Source organism: Triplophysa rosa, linkage group LG12 (assembly GCF_024868665.1).
Source record: "Triplophysa rosa linkage group LG12, Trosa_1v2, whole genome shotgun sequence".
NCBI lineage: Eukaryota > Metazoa > Chordata > Actinopteri > Cypriniformes > Nemacheilidae > Triplophysa > Triplophysa rosa.
Window position 1 is genome coordinate 12,543,976 of NC_079901.1, and position 21,202 is coordinate 12,565,177.

The window sequence follows — 21,202 nt, forward strand, 5'->3', positions numbered from 1 at the left end:
TGTTTTAGAAAGGTTCCAACTGGTTTAACAAACTTAAAGCATTATCATAAATCGCATTACATCGCCTATTAACCTAATACCATATATTGCTTAATGCATTATTTAGTAAATTATCACATATCACATTTTTTTCAATATTGTGCAGCTATATCAAATGTTTTTTTTATCTGTGTCATATAAGAGTTATTGATTTATGTTCTGTGCTAGGCCAAAACACACGTCTCACGTCTCATCAGACACAGTGAGCTCTGATTGGTGATAACAGGTGCAAACCTACAGTTACAACCCTGATTGTAATGATGGGATTACAAAAGAGACTGTGAAGAAAAATGTGAGAGAAAATAAGTGGAGAGAATGAAAGAGTTGAAGGCGCCATGAGACTGTTTTAAACATTATAAATGATACATTTAGCACAAATAGGTGTGATACTGTTGTGTCTATATTTAGAGGCTGGGAACTTTTTCTGGATGTGTAATCACTCGCAATTTTATCACTCTGACTTTTACTATTCATTTAAATAATTGTACTTCTAATCATTTTCAAGGACCTTTTCACATGATTATATTAATTATATCCCTCAGCCCTTAGGCCCTGACCTAGTGTGATCTTCACCATTTTTAATAAATATTAAAGTTCAAATCCATTCAACCTCTCCCATTCTAAGCTTCTATTAAAGCCATTAAAACAAAAACATTTGGTTTAGCTTCTCAATGAATAATTTATGATGAAGTTCCTAAAAATGTCAAATTAAACCACAAAGAGAAAATACTGCTCGCACAGCTAAAAAATTGCAATTTATTACCAATAACCCTTCACTTTTTGTGTGCCCCCCTAGAAACGCTGTGTGCTTGACCCTGTGCCCTCAGTCTGCACTAATTTCCTGAAACAAGCTGAAATCAGATACTGAAGCAGAAGCCGAGGGGGTCTTGCTTTTTTCAGAACTCTTCTCTCAGGACATAAATCAGCAGGAGACGAACATGCACAACAGGTGCTGCTATAGAAACTATGTGTGAAGGAAATCATCCTTATAGATGTTAATGAAAAATGATATAATGTAATGTAAAGGGCCTGGACAGGGGATGTAAAGTAGAGGGCAAAGGTTCAAGTGGACTGAGGGATGGCAAGAGGAATGGTAAGGATGTCCTAATGATTGTGTGAGAGCTACATTTCGGCGTATTGTATGGTAATAAATATCAATATTTATAGATTATATATACTGTATATATATATATATATATATATATATACAGTATATATCAGTGAATAGTACAAACGATTCCTGAACTGAACTCTTTAATTTAAAGGACTAGGTATAAAATAGCAAAATCCAACATGAGTAAGATACTGTACATCGTTACATGCCTGAAACATGAAATCCATACTGCATTCAGACCTCCTGTATTCTCTCATCTCGCGATTTGTCGCTTACTGTCAGAGAAGATAGAATATAAATGTGAGGGTAATCATAAACTGTCACATGTGCCTGAAAATTTTATTCCCGTGACTATGGGGCACATTAGCTATAGGATAAGAGGCAAGCAGCCCTTTTTGAGCATGCATTATCCACACAGAGGGGGGAAATTGAGAATGATTATGGTGTCAGAGTGTGGTAATGTGAGCACTTGGCTTTTCAATAAACCATCCTATTTGTACTGTCATAAGAAAGTCCCATCTGCCACTAGCGAACATAATCTGGTTTGGTGGGGTATCATCATTAGGTGCAAAATATAACTTTTAGGATTATGTAAGACCTGTGTCGATGGCATCTTTTTTGAGGGGAAATTTAAGGAATGATGGGAATGTATGTACTAACAAGATGTGATTATATCTCTGCTAAAGAGAGAGCTTGATAAACAGTTGTCACATCTAGAGAGCTAAAATGTGTTAAAAGGAATAAATACAGATATTATATACATAATCTGTTTGTATAAAATGACAAATCACGTGTTGCTACCCCTGGTTTACTAATAGACATTCCGACTCGTCTTCAGCAACTGTATAAGGCAACAGCTCATGTAAGCCTCACTGTCTTCTTAGCGAGGTCTGTAAAGAGGCCAGAAGGATAGGATGATATACATTTGCATTCTCATTCAATCCCATTGACCCACCGGCCTGCATGTTATCATGTTGGCTCATGGCCACTTATGGCGATAGATGCCAACCACCTGAGTAGCAAATGCCATGTGACCAAGCACCCTGAAGCCGTATGCAAATTACATCATGATAATTCTTTCTGATGGCCACTATAAGAACACACAAAAGCTGTCTATAGTGTCTTTACTAAACTGTGATATAAAGATTTTAAAAATGGTCACTGGCTAAACAAACAGACCCCAGCACATTAAAGTCCAGTGTGTAATTTTTTTGAGGATGTATAGACAGAAATGCAATATAATATGCATAACTATGTCTTCAAAGGTGTATGAAGACCTTACATAATATAGCGTTGTTTTTATTACCTTAGAATGAGCTATTTCTATCCAAATACACCGTGGGTCCCCTTACATGGAATTCGCCATGTGGTTTCTACAGTAGCCCTAAACGGACAAACTGCTCTACAGAGCGCATTTTGTAAATATGTTATCTTCTTCGGCAAAGCGAACACGTGACGACATCTTTGTGCTGTGTCAGCCTCCATAGTGCTTCGAAAGGGAGGTGGAGCGGTGGAGTGAGCCGTTGGTTGCAATTCCCAAACATGACCGCTAGATGACGCTAAATTTCATATACTGGACCTTTAAAGGAATAGTCCGGCCAAAAAATAATGCAAATAATTATTTCATCATTTACTCACCATCATGTCATTTCAAACATCTTTATAATATGACATTCCACTGCATAACATAAAAGAAGACAATTTTAAGAATGTTGGTAACCGAACGACACTGGCCACTATTGACTTCCATTGTATGGACACAAAACTACCGAGACATTTCCTTGGTTTCACAGAACAAATAATCATGAAAAATCCCTTTTTGTAACATTCAGTAGCTACGTTAATATTTAGATTCTAGCAATAAATGAACAACTGGTGACGAACAAGCAAATTTAAAAATACATCAGACACACAATGTGTTTAATCTGTGACTGTGAGTAATTTTATTAAAGAACAGTCATTCATAAATCTATGCCATCAGCAAGCATGAGATGGTTAAAGCACCAGGGATTGGGGTGACAGCACTTAAAATAAATTTAGAGGTGGGGGAGGGGCTAACCCTTTGACCCCCACACCCCCTCACACTGTAAAGAAAGACACTTTCCCCAACACAAGCCCTGTATATAAAACATTTCCTTAACCTGTAGGAGTTGACTGTCTGTCTTCGTCAATCAGCAAAATACAGGTCAATAAAACTGCTGACTCGTTTTTCTGCATCGTGTGTGTGCGTGTGTGTGTGTGTGTGTGTGTTCATGTTTTTATATCCCGGTGGGGACCTAAACCTGAATGCACACCAACACATGGGGACTCGTGTCACCGTGGGGACCAAAATTGAGGTCCCAAGGGGCAAAAAAGCTTATAAATTGTACAGAACAATATTTTTTAAAAATTTAAAAATGCAAAAAGTGTTCTATGATCTTTAGGTTTAGGGGATAAAATATACAGTTTGTACAGTATACAACTCATTACGCCTATGGACTGTCCCCACGGAGATAATAAACCAGACGTGTGTGTGTGTGTGTGTGTGTGTGTGTATGCGTGTGCGTGCGTGTGTGCGTGTGTGTGCGTGTGAGAGATAGCGCTGCTACTTTGAATTGTGACACTATGGTTTATTGTGTCCCCTATTTCAAAACTATCGCAATCTCAGAACAATTTAAATCTTTTCTTATTCCAAGCTTTTTGTACATTTGACCCACCCTCTTACATCCCACTCCACCTATTATGCATTGAATTCCCAAAAGGTTAGCTGTATAAAGAATGCATTATATGATTATGTTCATTCTTTCACAACAATTCTAGAATAGAGAGGGGCTTTGTTACGTTCGCCAAATTTTGGGCAGAACAAAATTCTAGTCTGAAACATTCTCGCCTTTTGCTAAACCAAGTAGGAGTGGCAGACACTTTAGGGCTCATGACCCAAAACAAGTGACACACACTAAGATCTGTTTCATCACAAGGCCACAGAGGACTAACTTTACTGCAGCGACACCAAGAACACAAAGAATACAGTTAACGTGTCTTCTGTTCCCGGAGAATAAAGGCTAAATAATTCATCTGGGCTCCGCTTCCATACAGAAGCTTGTTTGCCGCCCCACGCTACACCCGAGCAGGGGAGCAAATTGATACGCTGTGCTTGGAAAACACTGGAGTCATTTTACCCCGCACGTTCCAATACACAAAAGTATGCACGAACTTAGGATAGGCAATCTCATACTTGCTAACACTAACTTTTGCCAAATTACATGTTAAAAATGTTAAATGGGAAATTATAAAATTAGAAACAGTGATTATTGACCACCGCATCAACTGACCAACATGACCAACATCGTGTTTGAATGTACTAATATAACACCAAACTGTGACAAACGCCCCACATTAGTCATCTTTGTACACCAGAAGTGATCTGAACAAGTGCCCTCTGAATCTTCAAGACCTCCTTAAGACCACCTGTGAACTCTTCTGTATGACAACTCTTGATTGGGTGGCATAACACCCAAGCCCACCTTCCCTTTCCAAAATGCACCATGGTTTTACTATACTAACCAAAGATTAACCATGACTTTTGTTTTAAAACCACAAATTTACCGTTGTCACACTTTAGAAACCAAATGGTATTATTGCAAAACTATGACAGCCTCAAACAAATCTGAATCAATCCACAGTTGACAGTCTACACTTTTACCATGGTTCATTTTTCTTAAGGGGACCACATTCAAAACATTTTGTTTGGCAAGTTGCCAACCTTGCCATATCCATCATATGTCAAACCTGTACCAAACAATAAATGTAATCAGTGTTTTACTAATAAAAAACAACCGTTTTAACATTCGTTATAACTTTGTTAGTCATTAATAAAGCCATGCTGCACGATAAACACACACTCAACCCTGCATTAAAGAAACCCTTAAATGAAAGTTAATGCAGACACAAAATGTACAACAAAGTTCTGAGAAGTAGCGAAAATTAGGGGGTACCGTATGGTTCAAACGTGCACCTGCTCTCAACAAAGAACAGAGACATATCTCTTACCTAAGATCCTCTCACTCCCTGAAGAGTAGTCCGCTTTGCTTACAAAAGTGGCGTTGACTCATGGAAACATTGTGTATGTATTATCCTCCACACAGGGCCACAACGTTTCCAAAGTTCTGCTTCCTCACACCAGATCATGCAAAGCAGTTTACGGTTTAACTGTAAAGTCTCTGCTCTCATTCAAACGCTCCGGACTGACCTGAGCCGACACGCGCACCACCAAAACCAGGCACGGTGCGTACGGAATGAACCGACGGGAAATCACGTGAACCTCGATTGAGCAACAAAAATCTGTCGAAGACAGTTCATATTCTTAAATCACTTGTATATTCCTTCATTCATTTAAACATTTTGCCATTTACTTTTATTTTTTAAGTATTTTAATTTAACAGAATATTTCACGAAATATGCCACGTTTCAGCTTTTACAATGTACATAATTGTCGTAAATGTACTGTACATTATAGGCCTACATATATTATTTATGTGGTATTTTGAACTTAAATCATTTCTTATAACTTTTAATATGTTCTAGTCATGTTCTTTGTTTTAATGATATTTTATCCTTTTTAAACTGTCCAGCATAAGGCATACACTGTTTTTTTTCAACTTTAAAATAAAAATGGGTATGAAATACTAAAAACGTGCATTTATTAAGTGTTTTGTATTACACCGTTAATTAACTATAAACAAATACACTTCGTTAAATAGTTTGTTTCATAGTCACAAAAAACACAAACCCTGAGAGGTAAAATCAGTTGAGGAGCTCAAAATTCCAAGTGTAGAATTTGATACAATGAGGAGAGACGAGATCTGTTCTCGCTCCTGCACAAACACAAAGAGCATGTTTTTCCAAGGCTTAACTCCCACATCTCTCATCCATAAGTCCTTCCACAGTTTCCACAGTTCTTTCCGCGTAACCGCCCATGTGCTGAGTCTCAGTTCAAAGTCTGCCAGTCTCACACCCAATGATCATAGTAATGCACCTTACAATTCAAATCGTCTGTCCAATAAGAGTCCAGCAACTCTGCCATAGTCGCAAGGGACATTTGCACAACAAAGGCGGGAGAGGGGTGCTGGCAGTCACCTCCCACCCCTCGTGCCCATTAGAGTAGATAGACTATTGCCATTGAGAGCTGAGACAAAAACAAAACCCCTTCCAGAGGACCTGAGATTTCACTGTTCAGAGCAACCCATTGGGAGGGTCATTGAATGTCGATTAGGCCCCAGACTAACAAGCCTTATTCTAACATTATCTCTATATGTTGTTTGTTTGCTTTTCTTTAGTTAATTTCCTTATGGTCTTGGCCACTTGATTCCAGCATCCTAGTTAAACTCAAAATGACCCCTTGCAGTACTGTTAAGACACAAGTTTTTGTATTTAGTACATACAACCGTATATAATATAGTAATATATACTGTATATACTAATACAGTCACTAAAAATAATGTTTGTCTCATTTTTATTTAAACAAAAAATATTTTCTCATTTAAACATGAAAAATTTATTTTCACAATACATGACCTTCCACTGTTTCTATCACTATCTAGAGCTTCATAAACTCCCACTCCATGTTTTACTCCTTTTTCCCTCTTGAGCCTCATTCTCCCGTCCCAAAGTCTAAGGCCTTTAGGACCCTGCGATGGTACCCCCTTTGATGCACTTTGTCTCCAGAGTGTGATGTTTCTATAGTGATGGGGTTCCCCCCTCCTCATTGTCTCAATGGGGGAATGGGAAGACCCCCACTGCGTGTCATCTTGAGAAAGCACTCCCCCACCTCCCCAGGGTAAGCGAAAACTGAGAGGTCTGTGGGATATGGATTTATGGGAGGAGGAGGCAAGAGTACAAAGGCTTTCCGGTTGTCAAAACTAAGACGTGGGCTCCGACGATACAGGTGTACGGCAGCATGATAATGTGATTATCACACAGTCAACATCAGGGACAGTGTTAAAATGTTTTTGTGTTGAGTAAATACATGTGTGAAGAGATACATTATTAGGTTATACCATTGAAAAGCACCACGCTAAGAAACAAATGGACGAATATTTAAAGAAGTGAAAGTTAATTTGTGCTTTTCTCTCTAATTCAAGTTTTACATTTTTATTAAGGTAGTAAAGGAATAGTTCACCCAAAAATGAAAATTCTGTCATCATTTACTCAAGTTGTTTCAAGCCTGTATAGATTCCGTTGTTCTGTTAAACACAAAAGAAGATATTTTGAAGAATGTGGAAAACCAAACAGTTCTGGGGCACTATTGACTACTATATGGTGCCCCAGAACTGTTTGGTTACAAGCAATCTTCCAAATATATTTGTGTTCAGCAGAAAAACAAAATTTATACAGGTTTGGAACAACTTGAGTGTGAGTAAATGATGAAAATTTTCATTTTTGGGTGAACTATCACTTTAAGTCATGCATTGACATCAACAATACATCACAAATAGAACGCATATAAAAAAGTTACTCAAAAACACATGCAAAACAACTCTGCATTATCTAAAACCACCCTTATTCTTTTGCAAATTGTATAGTTTACTATATTATAACCCCAAATGTCCATTTCAAGAGTTTCTTAATTGACACGAGCAGTGTATTGTTCCTCAAGACATTAGTAGCTCTCTCCCAACGGCTCTCTTCCTTCCACAGGCCTTTTCCTTTTTTCTCTGCTCTGCTCTCAGCCCTCAACAAGCGCTTATAAAGTCTCCAGTAGATGCGTGACTGAGGGTCCAGACCAATAAGGGGAGAAGTCCGGGCCAAACCATCCTTTAAAAGCTCCTCATTCACACAAGTGTTGAAGAACGAGCCCTAGAAAAAGAAACAATGTGATAAAGTTTAGCATCTATTATTTTAATACCAGTATGATTGATAAGAAAACGTTTGGTTTCTTTTGACTTTAGGTGTGAAAGCCTCTCGTCTGTCAAGTTAACAATTTTCATGGTGGCATTTGACCCTTGTGCTAATCTGGTGTACATCTCCCTTACCCTGTTAACTGATACTAGGCAGTGGAGGGTCTCGTTCTGTCGAGCGATCAGTCGGAGCCACACCGTCTCAGCAGGTTTCAGCTGCTGACTGATCCAGTTCTGTCCTTCTGATGTCAGCTCCACCCCAGCCAGACGCACATCCAGGAGGGTCACGCACTGGCCTGGTGAAATCAGGGTGAGTGAGCTTCAAAATTACTAGATCAACAAGATGTGTATTTCAGTGTTTTTGTCAAACATTAACCCTAAACCCAAGTTAAATTTCCCTAGTTTAAGGAATTAGCATAAAGCAGTGAGCCATGTTCAGGTTCAGGTTCAGGTCAAACTTCAGGGACTTGATCTGTGACCATCAAAGTGTTAAAAAAGCACATTAGAACACTTCTAAATTCATTTTGAAAGCATAGCTAGTCCATAATAAAATTACACTGGCTGCTTCCCTCAACTATGTGTGTTAATAAAGAATAGGGTGTAACAATAGGACAACAGGAAATAGATATAATTTATGTTCAATAACGAATAAGTGAATGGGCTTTAATCCAAGTTCAAAGTCACTGTAACTATGAGGCAAAATAGTAGCATTAAAAATAGCAGTTGGAAGAACACAGTTATAAAAATATCTGCTTTTTGTTTCTAAGAGGAAAGGATTTGTAAAAATTTAGTCATAACTGGGAGCAGCTGTTCAGATTAACAAAGTGGTCCCCATGACAGCAGTGAAATTAATAAAGAAAATTCACGTAAGAGGAGGCAATGCCTCCACACAAACCATGTATAGTTACATACAAACAGCATGCACCAACTGACTTAAAAATCTAAACGAAAGAACAATCATGAATTTGGAATTTGGAAATAACCTGGGCACATAACAGGCAGCCTCTGAATTAATAAAAAATAACAAAAAAGTCTACTCCTCCCTTACAACTCTACAAAACAAAACAAAAATGAATTACTCAATTAAGGTGAATAGAGATATCATAAGTTAGGTAGTAAATTTTATGTACATTTCTTAGCAAACAATCTGTTTAGAGTTCATCTACACACTTTACTATTTTCCTCTGACTGTCTTTGGGACCCTGATGTTGTTTTAAAGCCTTATTTGTATTATCATTTATCAGATGAAAACTTCATTAGGTGCTGAAACGACACCTTACAGAAGACACCTACGGTTATTTGGAGAGCAACCACTTGTCGTTTGAACAAGAAACTCGCGAATATTCACATACACTCCGTCCAGTGCAGCCGACAAACCATTTCAAAACACTGTGTATTCTTTCTGTATTCAATTCCTTTGTTTACATGAACCCTCATGTAAAATGCCTTACATTTTACAATATAGGCCAAATAGTCAACAATGTCAACAGTCTTAATTACAACAATAAAGATTATCATGTTATTTCAGCCGTAATTTTACCTGTCCCACCTTCTGTGACAAAGTCAGTTTACAGTAGTTGCTTTCTGTCTAAACCAACGGAAAGTTATGGTTCCTGCAGTAATGTGTTGAATTACCCACCATATACCTAACTAAAATGAACATCTGCACTAGATATAAAACATTTAGCACGGTCTTTAAAAAGTTATGTTCTAAAATATGAAATAAATGTCATAAAAACCATGTAAACGTAACTTTTTTTGTCAACACATTACTATACACTAATTTCATGTTTTAACAAAAATGAAAAGCAAATTGTTTGTGTTGCTTGAAAATGTATTTCTTTAATTAATGTTTTGCAGATAGAACCTTATAATTCTAAATCGAAAATGATTTTTCAGAATAAGGTTCTATCTGCATTTGACCTGTTCCAAAAATCCCCATTTACAAATTTCAGAAAATGTTGATATTGTACATTTAGAATACATTTAGGGTCTTTGTCTTTTGCGTGTATGAAAGAGATTTGTTCCTCATATAATTTTTGCTATTTGAAATACAAAAAAAGCTCAATATCTCGAAACTAGTCAGAAAGGAGATAGAACCATATAATTCTAAGGCGACGAAATTACGTTTCCACTACAAATGCGATTTGCACAATTGCGTTGTTAACTATGTGGTGGATTCAGATTCTGATATCTACTGGGCGGGTCTAAATAGCGGGTAATGTTACAGGACCCTTCTAAAACCGAAAGTAAAACTATTTTGAGTCAGACATCTTGTTAAAGCTATAACTTCTGACAGAAGGCATTTACTTCCTCTGCCTGCTGTAAGTATCACGTTTATAATAAACATTTCAAATCATGATCTTTATCTTAATGTGTGGCATAACTGTGTAGCATAACTACGCGGCGCGAGGCGGCATTCGGTAAAACATCTTTTCCAGGCTAATCTGAGTTTTTGTCCTAACCAGCCGCGACAGTTGACAGTGGATTCTATTTTACAACAGAACAACATGTTAGGAGATTGATAATCACCGATATAAAGTTTGGTTCGGCTTATTTTGTCGTTGGATTTTAGACAGATATATAGCCGCGAGAAATATAGCCTACACGTCAACAGAGAGGTAATATGAGCTAGTACAGCTTAATAAAATTGGCTTCTTTGTAAAATATTAAACGTAAAACTCGACACAGATGGCTGTTTATTTGTTTAAATCTGCTTTATGCGCGTTGCAAAGGATAAATAACGATCAACTAGTGACACTTCTAGCGATTAGGGACCGTCTACAAACTATATGAAAGAGGAAAAATTATACATTTCCCCATTAGATTTTTTAATAATTTAAGAACAAATATAAACCGTGCATTTAAGTTTTTTTTAAAACATGTGATTCTTTTTGTGCCAATAAAAATGAACGCAAACAGAGAAAGATGACAAACACTCTTTTGATTTTGAAATACACTTTTTTCTTAACAATCTTGTTAATGTAAATTAACGATCAATTACTCAAAATATAGAAAAGTGAGTTCGGCAAAAGGCGGATTCGAACTTGCATTGATATGTAGCATCACAACTACTTATCACCCTCCTTACTCACCACTAAATCTGCTGGCAAAGTGATGTCATTTTTACACTTAATTTTTTTCTGGGGGAGGACCCGCTCAAATTTTGTGCTTGTGACGCTCATGCAAGGGCATCGGTTTGGGTAGGTTGTATTCGTTGTCCCTACCAATATCCAGAGAACACTAAATTGTTCCTACCAATAATTTCGACCAAACAATTAATCTACACATATATAACCTCTGATGTCCGTCTGTGTCTTGTGTTTTTTACTTAATACTTATTTTAATCTACATTTATATATCCAGGAATCATTTTTTGAAATAAAAAATCTTTTACAACCACGTTCTGTAAAATTGGCGCAGATTGTGGTAGACAAATGGTTAAGTTTCGTTATCTGCAATGAGTCCCGGGTAGGATTGGCTTTGCTTTCTTGAGACCCGCCTCACTAACCCATGTCACTTTATGATTGGCTTTGCCTTCTCTCGCTAATGTAAGGCTGCAGCTGATTCAGTACAAACTAAACGCCAAAGCACAGCTGTGTCTGTATCAACAAGACGCGGTGTGCAAGATTATGCAGGCTACTGGTAAGAAAACATTCTTACCAACAGTTTATTGACAAAAAATACGGGACAAGTTGCATCACATATTAATTCAGGAACAGTGTTTTTCCCAATGCATCACAATCCCCTATTAACCGGATTAGTTGCAAACTTAAAGGGGGGATGCAATGGTGTTTAATGCATTCTTACTTATTTACAATGTTAAACATGCAGGCTTCTCATGCTTAACATGGTCAACTTGTCAAAAAACGAGTTGAACGTATGATGTAGTATTTCTGTGCTTGATATACTCCACCAGCACTCCAACTTGTTTCGGAAAGTTTTTTTATTAGTCTGGATCCCTGTTTCGTAAACAGGGCGTGGCAGGGAGGGCTGGAGGTCTGGGCGTGGCAGGGAGGGCTGGACGACAAGGAGGCACAGGCAGGGCTGGACGACATGGAGGTGCAGGGAGAGCTGAAAGCCTGGATGTGGCAGGAGAAGTCAGAGCAGCCATCTTAGCTGAGGCACTTGGCACGGAAGAGTCCAGGGCGTTCATCTTGTCAGCAGCCTCTAGAGCGGAAGAGCAATACACAGCCCAGACACACCACAAGGCTCCAACCACAACCAGCATAGCTGACAGGACCTCAGGAACAGATGCCTCCAGGACCAGCGGGCACTGGCCTGGCGGCCATCTTGCGAGCGGGCTCAGGTAAGGGGGCCATAACGACTGGAGATGCTGGCTTGGCGGCCATCTTGGCTGGAGACTCAGGCTTGGCGGTCATCTTGTGAACAGGATCTTGGCTGGAGGCCACCACGAACACAGGTCTTGTAACCCTCAGTGTGGGGCATGCAGGCCTCCATGACTGGCCCAGTTCCTTGGCCAGCGGAGCCTGACCCCAACGGTCCTCCTCAGGCTTTCCAACTGTAAAGGGTGAGCCACAAAAACTGTAACAAAGTCAGTGAACTGGGCTAGAGTCCAATTTGGTAAATTAATCAGGTAATCTAAAACTTATTTCCTGATCAAGGCCACTGCAAAAACATTCCTTAATCATAACCTCATCGCCAGGCATTTGTATATTCCTTGATGCTGCGACCATGTTGAAAAATTGTGAACAGTCTATTCAAGGGGTTTCCACCTGTACCTGCTGACATCTTTCCATGGTCAGGTTCGGCTGCTAGATCCATTATGGCAAACTCTTCTGTCACGAACTGCTCCGAGACACAGAGGGGTTGAGGATCTACATGCAGCTTTAATAAACATAATCCACATAACAGGCAAAAATCAGGACAGACAGATGGCATACACAGGTGAGATGGCAGGCAATGGTCAGGCCAGGGCAGGCAGCAGAGATTCACAGAAAACAAAGAACAATCCAGGGTCAAAACACGGTAATCCAACAAGGGTAAAAAAAGCTCAGAAATGCAGTTGACAACAAACAAGACTTAGCAATGAGTGACTAAAATGAATGGGTTAAAATAGGCAGAAGTGCAACAAATAACATGACACAGGTGAATGCAATACTGACTAATGAGTCCAAAGGCTTGTGTGAATTGAAGTGCACTGAAAGTCCGGGTGATGTGGAGAGTACTGTAGTGCATCTCAGGGAAATTATCAGTTTTAACTCAAAGGGCGAATACGCACAGTTGAATGCTATCAACTGTGTGTATTCAGTAGCATTTACCCAATGCAGCAGAATCCACAATAACGCCCCCTCTAATACATTCGTCCAGTGAATGATCGTTGGAGTTGTATTCTAACTCTTAAGAGGGACAGTATCCAGGCCTCGGATAGTAACCCTCTTCGCACGGTACTACTTGAGAGCCGGACTTGCTTGTGAGCAGTTACACAGAATCAAACATGTGAATACAGGTGAACGTTTATTATCTAAAAACTACGGTGCACTAAAAACATAAACGTAACATATAACTAACAAAAACATACACGTTGAAATATTCGTACATTAAAAGAGGAAAGTATGAAAAAGACAGTATAAAGAATGGCAATATTAAATTACTCCTGCACAAAACATCTGTTCTCTCACGAAATTCACCTTAATAAGTTAAGGGGCTAACTTAGGCGCGTTGGTGAATAGTTACACTTGCTTTGACTGTTGAGCCAATGAGAACTCCGGTGCGCATTGAGCGAGAGAGAGTGTGGCTGGATCGCCGTGAGGAAATTCGCTGAGTTCTTCCAGAGATCGGAGTGTTCAACGAAGTTTGCCGAAGTAAATTGCCGGAAAGTCAATCTCAAAGAGATGAGACAGGTCCCAGGGGAGTTGAACTGCCGAGCTGAGCAAAGAATGAGTCAAAGGATTCTGGTCTTAAGCTCATACACGCCATGCCCTCAGCGGGTCAACAGGCCAATGTATAGCAGCCATCGGTGAGCGGGAAATTCTTCTTTGTCTCTTTCTCCACGCCTTATTTGAATGTTTATGGCAGGATGCCAAATTGAATTTATAAACTGAAGTTATTATAAAAAAACATGATGCACAAGGGGTTCACATTCTATACATCATTGTGCAGGAAACTTAAAGAGACTGATTTCGGTACTAAACATGCGAGTACATGAAGTTACATTAGGGCACACAAGAATTCATCAGTCAGCCATTAACTCTATAAATTGAATACACACAAGATATAGAACAACCTGAAAATGTATAAGGTTACAGGTAAACTAGTTATAGGAATAGCATGCAAGAGGAACATATATATACAGTTTGGACAGTTTACTGTGGCTTCTTTTAGAAAATACCCTTCCAAGGTGTGTTGTGTATTGGAAGGTCCTCTGGTGTTATCCAGGCCATCTGCTGTCTTCTCAACATGGGAGAGGGCTTCGTTCTCCACATGCAGTCCCTTTGAAGTTAGGGTTGAGAATTATAAACTGTCCTGCTGGGGTTGAGGTGAAATAACCATTTGGGAGCGATGGTTAATCTTCCCTCTCCCCTCAGAACTTTGGAGCCGAGAGAGTGTTCCATTTGTCCCCTGCTGCCATCTCAGTGTGGTACCCTTCGCTGGGGAGATGGTATAGGGCCAGGTCATCTATATGGAGGATGGCATCTTTGGGAACTTTGGCAACCACAGGTTTTGGTTGGGCAGAGTGGTGCGGGTGGCAGTGTCGTGTTGATCGTAGGTCAGGGTGGCTATGCGTGCTGGCGTGTTGACTAGCCACCGATCTCCTATAATCTCTGCGTTCATGTAGTTGACCTCATCATGGGGTTTAGCCTCAGCGGGGCAGCGGGCGTTACTGCTCATGGGTTGTAATCTGCAGATTCCATCCGTGTTGTCCTGAAGGAAGGGTTTGCTAGGGCACTGGTAATGAATGTCTTTGGTCAAGGTGCACATACGCAGATTTGGGGCCAAATACAGCTGTTCATTGCTGTCGTGGTAGGCGACCTTGTCTGGAGTGTGGATTCGGATGTGGGTGTTACCTTGCCAGAACCTGACATTGACAATGTCCTTGAGTCTGTAGATGTTGTTAGGCTCAATTATAGGTAGGTTCGGAAGAAAGGCCAATTCGCCCTGTTTAGGGGCGGTATGTAGAAGGATAGCACTACCCAGAGAGTAAGCGAGATGGGTCTGAACAAGACTCGTGGGACCCGTAGTACCAGAGGTCAGCAAACTTTGAACGAGGTTCAGGGGTACAAGGTATGGCAGGATTCTTCCCATGGCTAGGCTGTCCATAGATGTGCTGACTTCACATAGCAGGTCCGACATCAAGGTGGTGACCAGTTGGGCTTGGGTAAAGTCCGTCCTTAACAATGAAAACATGTCCTTCACAGAAGTAATGGTTTTGTTCAACATAACGCTGTGAGTATTGAGGATCACCATTGTGCCTTTCAGTGATTTGCCGATTGTTTGCAATGTTTGGCCCTGGGTTGACAGTTGTTCCCTTAGCTGGGGAATCTCGGCTTTGATTTCATTCACTTGTCGTCTCACAGTGGCTAAACTTACAGCATTGACACTGGTGACCCCTATGTTGAACAGCGTCCCAACTGCCGCGGCGGCCCCTAGGAGGGCTCCTAGGAACCGTTTACGATGTCCCTTTTGTCCACTTAAGTCTGCTTGGGTGACAGTCATCTTTTGCAGCTGCGTGAGCATGTGTTCGATGTCGGCCTTGGCCTGATTCAGGGTTCTTCGTGTCCATTGTTCATTGATCCAGTCAGCCTTTGGGAATGAGTTTGCGTAGTGGGCTTGGTAGACATCGCTGGGATTGAGTCTGGGATTGGGTTCCTCCATTGCTGCATCACCCAACTTGTTGACAGTTTCAGGGGTAGCAGCTTCGGTGGTGGGTTGGTTACACACTGTGCATATTGAAAGGTGGTTTTCGGGTTAGTTCCGTCCTGCACACGTGTTCTTTTGCCACTGGCATGACCGAGGTGATGGCGATTATCCCAAACGGTGCTGTGAAGACTGTGTCGTCCAAGCTTCCCTTGGGAATTAGTGATGGCGGAATGGGACCTATGATTGGCAAGGTGAGGTCAAAATCATGGAAGTCCTGGCTTATCAGCCATGCGAGGCGGTATGCCTTAGGGATCTTGATGTCTCTAGCTGTGCAGTTGTTGAACAGGATGTACACTGCATGGGATGGCACCTCAGTAAGGGGTGTGGCTTCCAGAGTGAGGCCGAGCTCCACACACTCCACCGAAGGTTGGAAGAAGGCTAGTGTGTGGTTGAGGGTCTGGCCACATCGCTCGTTGAGCCGAACAGCGACCCCTTTGGTGTAAGCAGGTACTACAGTCTCTGGTTTATTTACAAGAGTGCATACTTCTGGTATGGTTTGGACTGATCGAAGGTTTTTGTGGTTGACAGGGATCTCAAGGGGTTGTTGTGACGTCATTGGGGCCCACACTACCTCATTGAAAGTGTCCACATGGGCTTGGAGGCGGATCAAGATGTCTGCCCCAATGTAGACATTGTGTGGGGGATCTCGAAGAGCCAGGAAGTAGTGGGTTAAACTCCGTCCATTCCACTTCAAGTTCAGAGCACAGATGCCTTTGGCAGTTACCATGGTTGATCGGCAAGTGTCTAAGGGAAACCTGGTGCTTTGAAAGCAAAGGGGATGTCCGATGTGGTCTTGGAGAGATCATTAAACAAAGCAAGGCTGATGACTGAGTTGTCTGCCCATATAGCCAAAATAGTGTCTTTTATGATCAGGTTGTTTAATTACTTATTACTTTTCCTGATGCTTTGTGCAAAGAAAGTGGTGCAGTATCTGCAATTCTGCAGCTGTTTTGCTACAGTATGGTGTCAGATAATATTCCATTTCTTTTGCATTTGATGTAATTAGACATGTGACCAGTTGCATCTGATTTCATAATTTGTAAATTGTGATAAAAATAACCACACGGCTTAGCAAATAATCAGAAAAATGAAAATTGCATGTAAACATGAGTGAATAGGTTTACTTATCTCTTACTTATCTTTACTGTACCGCATTACCGCATTTAAGTCCTTACTGTGATTACTGAAAATAGTTACATTATTGTTGCACATGTAAAGGTAGTAACTGAATTGTTTTGGGAACCCAGATATACTTACACTTCTGGTACATATCCGCAAAGAATAGAGTCCCTGCATATTAATTCTGATAAAAAGGAAAAGAAACAGAGAAGAAGTGTTACTTGGCTAAACTTGCCTCTCCAATGTTTTGAATCTAGACTGCGATACTAAGCTCAACTGTGAGATGTGCCATATGGTTTCTTTAAATGCGACAAAACTACAGGACCCATTCAACAAATTGTTTATTTAATAAAATTAACATACAACAAAATTAAACAAATCATTTATTTAATACAATTATTATAAAATAAAACATTAATCTGAATTAATATTAACATAAATAAAATAAAATATAAATAGTTATAGTTATATTATTAGACACTAGCCAGAGCAATAAACAAATACAGACCGGAAGTTAACCGCAGTCCAGGCGTGCACGTCCAATGAAATGGTCTATATTATTATAAAGTAGTTTCTTTCCAGAATGTTTGTTTGTCACAGCAAGAAAAGTGATTCAGTATTACCAGATTCTAGCATTTTTTTTTCAACTTGACTTTAAATAATTTCCTTTTGAGCATTTTGTGCAACTTCAGTGTGTCTGGTGGTGAGTAAATATGTCATTGTTTTATTTTTAAATGTAGACCATTTTATGAATAAATATTCTTGGTGTGATTGCTGGAAAAGTCCTTGAGTGACGTGCCAAAAGACCCTGAAATGAATCAGGTAAGAATCTTTTCATCTTAATTGTGATAGACATAACATCTATTTGAAGGGGTTTTCAATTGGCAATCTGTGGTTTTCCTCACATGTTTCAGAACACATTGTTGATGGGAGAGCAAGATGATGAAGATCTTCGGGTGCTGTTGGTCGGTAAATCCGGATCAGGAAAAAGTGCCACAGGAAACACCATCTTTAATGAAATTGTGTTTCAGTCAAAAACAAGATCTTCACCAGTGACCAGAACCTGTCAAACTTACACTGGAGCTGTTAATAACAGGAGATTGACAGTGATCGATACTCCAGACTTCAGATTCTCCACTCACACTGACTTTGAGTCAGACTCTGAGCTGAAGAGAGCTTTTTGTAAACCAGGAGCTCACATCATCCTGCTTATTCTGCCCTTATACACGTTCACTGATCAGGAGATGAAGGTTCTGAGTCAGTTTGAACAAATGTTTGGTGCAGAAGCTCTCAAATACACTCTAGTCCTCTTCACTCATGCAGAAAGTGGACACCTAGAAGCATTGATCAGAGGACATAATCAGTTGTCTGGTTTTATTAATCGCTGTCGAGGGGGGTTTTGTGGAATGAACAATAAAGATAGATCAAACAGACGGCAGGTGACTAAACTCATGGAGAAAATCGACAGACTGCTGTCTGAGAACAAAAACTCCTGCTACACACTAGAAATGATGCAGGAGACTGAGAGGAGAAGAAAGGAGGAAGAGAAGAGAGCTGAGGAGGCTAAGAAAATAGAGGAGGAGAGGAAAGAAAGAGAACATCAATTGGCATTAGAGAGAGTCAGAGAAGAGTCAGAAATACGTGTGAGGAGAGAATATGAAGAGCAGGCAAGAACCAAGATATTGCATAAACAGGAGAACGATGAAAAACTGCTGTTCAATCGAAGGGAAATCTTTTACTGGCTAATGTTCCTTGTCTGTGTAGTGGTGGTAGCTTTTTTTATTATGTTAATTTTCAAAATCTTGGTAAAATTTTAATGCTGAAAACACTGACATCCTATGTGGTTTTTGAGAGCAGCTTTATGCATGCTTAAACACAAAAGTTTTCTAAATGATCTAAATGGGCACGTATAGAATTCTATTGTTTTTATATACCCTGTTAAATTGTATAACCTAAGCCATAACGGAACAGAACTTTCATTTCTTTGCAATTTAAAACTTTATTGTATACAGTTTTATAAATTAGGGCATCCCCCAGATATGATTTTGTGTGGTTTAACTAATTTCTGCATGCAAATTTGTTCCTAAAATATGGTTAAATAGGGACATATACTGTATGCACACACACACATATGTACTACAACACTTGGCTAGGTGTTTTGTGAATATCTTAGTGTTTGTAAATACTGGAAACAAACTACAATGTATTTGTAAATGTCTTATGTATTTGCACATTGTAGTGTGATGTCTGCTTGCACCCAGCATCCACATTATTAAAACATTTTGGGGCGGTTTCCCGGGCAGTGCTTAAGTCTAGTCCCAGACTAATTTAGATGTTAGAGGTGTCTTGATCGACAACAACTTACAATGACCTATCTTAAAATATATGATGCACACCACTACCAGTTTTTGGTATGTTAATATGTTTTAAAAACGACTTTAATATCCTAATGTAACTAAGGCCTAGTCCTGGCTTAAACTAATCCCTGTCCGGGAAACTGCCCCTAAATGTGCTTTTACCACCACCTTCTTTATGTAAATTGCTTGTTTTCTATACTGTTGTTGTGTTTTCTAAGAGTTTTTTTTAATGTTCATGACTTTTTATCTTAGGTTAATTGTCAATTGTGCCTGGCTTGGATGTTTATAGCAAATTAAATCTTCTGATGCATGATTTAAACTGTTTCAGTAGGACTTTTTGTAAACTAATGAGAAGATTCCAACTGTCAATAGCTAGGAAATTGAAACAAAAAAATAATCTATTCAGGTATTCAGGAAATTCAGTTATTCCCCTAACTTTGTTATAACAGCAAATGTGCCTTCTTGACTTTTGCACTGGATGAAAAGTAATTAAAATTGCTTGTTCAATCATTAAAAAATTGGAGTGTCTATTTACACAGAGTACAAATAGCCCGACTTGTTGGTAGAAACTATTTACACTAATTTTGCCCACCAGTTATCTTAACAAGTGTTAAGAACCAACAAGCGACTCTAGTGTGCAAGGTGTAAAGTGTGCAGTAGATATGGCTTTGACACTGGATATCTGGGTTCAAATCCACCTTTTGTTGACCTCGCTCTTTTACCTTTTTCCATCACATATCTTATCAGATCATGAAGGCATTTGTTTTCAATAAAATTAATTTAAAACTTGAAAATAAGTTTTATTCATAAAGTTTAGGTTTAGGGAAAGGTGTAGGGCTTTATTATCTCAATTACCATCCTTTTAATATTTTTTTAAGAATATAATGATTTACACTCTGTTATTATTGGATACTGTTTAATGCACAACAATACTGAGGTGCAATTAGTATCAGCAATAAGTAGGGCCTACCAATCCAAAGAAAATACAGCTATTTTCGTTTAGTGTAAATAGCATCACTAGGAAATGCTGCTATTTTCACTTAAAGGTGCCATGAATTAAAATCACAATATTAACACGAGCTTTTGTTATATAAGAGGGAATCGTATTCATGCGACCATCATGTAAGTGTCAGAACTGAACTTACTGCAATTTAAACATCTAGCCTATTGGTATTCACACCTAGTGCAAATTGCGCTGCAAAAAAATAAACTTGGCGTAAGTAAGTGTGCACTGTACAGACACTTTAAATCATGCATATGTACAAACTCTTTTAGTGAAGTAGTAAGCATGGTTTTAAACTCTGTTTTCACTATATACACATATGGTTATCTGTGGGTCTGTCATGTCTTTTATATTGAAGTTTTAGTTGTAGTCATTGTCCATGGTATTTGTAGTCTTTTGAGTAGCCCTGCCCTAATTGTCTCATTGTTCACAGGTGTGTCTTGTATGTAATGATTCTGCGGACTATATTAAAAAGGAATTGCAAACTGCATTTGCAAATGCGTTTTCTATTTGTTCGTGTCAAAATTGTGACAATTCAAACGCAATTGCAAACCGTTTGCGCGAACGTACGATGTCTGCCAAATTTCAGAAGGAAAAGCAAAGTCTATTTGCAAATGAATTACATGTGTCTTACGAGTTACGACCCTGCCAATTTTAAATCGCAATAGCAATTCCCCATATGCCATTTCACTTCCTCTGGCGTCGCGTATTAAGCCTGCCAAAACTCAAATGAAATCGCAAATTCCTTTGCATTTGCGTTTCCTCCGACTTGTACAGAAACCTGTCAATCAATGGCGGGGGTGGGCTTATTCAA

At 39.3% G+C, this 21,202-nt stretch overlaps 2 protein-coding genes across 5 annotated transcripts; one reads left to right on the forward strand and one right to left on the reverse strand.

The window, feature by feature from the left end:
• Positions 1–6,637: 6,637 nt before the first annotated feature.
• LOC130562555 (protein C3orf33 homolog) lies at positions 6,638–8,926 on the reverse strand. The gene is made up of 3 exons (XM_057347637.1): positions 8,895–8,926; positions 8,164–8,347; positions 6,638–7,987 (listed from the first exon to the last, which is right to left on the reverse strand). The coding sequence occupies exons 1-3, from the start codon at positions 8,924–8,926 to the stop codon at positions 7,718–7,720; spliced, it is 486 nt and encodes a 161-aa protein (XP_057203620.1). The 3' UTR covers positions 6,638–7,717.
• Positions 8,927–10,263: 1,337 nt separating this feature from the next.
• LOC130563034 (GTPase IMAP family member 9-like) lies at positions 10,264–20,874 on the forward strand. Of its 4 annotated transcripts, none has more exons than XM_057348435.1 (4): positions 10,280–10,352; positions 12,006–12,559; positions 17,769–17,850; positions 17,943–20,874. In XM_057348435.1, exons 3-4 carry the CDS (start codon positions 17,842–17,844, stop codon positions 18,843–18,845), a joined length of 912 nt encoding a protein of 303 aa, XP_057204418.1. In that variant the 5' UTR covers positions 10,280–10,352; positions 12,006–12,559; positions 17,769–17,841; the 3' UTR covers positions 18,846–20,874. The 4 variants fall into 4 exon arrangements, with proteins under 4 accessions (XP_057204420.1, XP_057204418.1, XP_057204419.1 ...); XM_057348436.1 differs by having other exon boundaries at positions 12,006–12,337; XM_057348437.1 differs by lacking the exon at positions 12,006–12,559 and having other exon boundaries at positions 10,264–10,352.
• Positions 20,875–21,202: the final 328 nt, after the last annotated feature.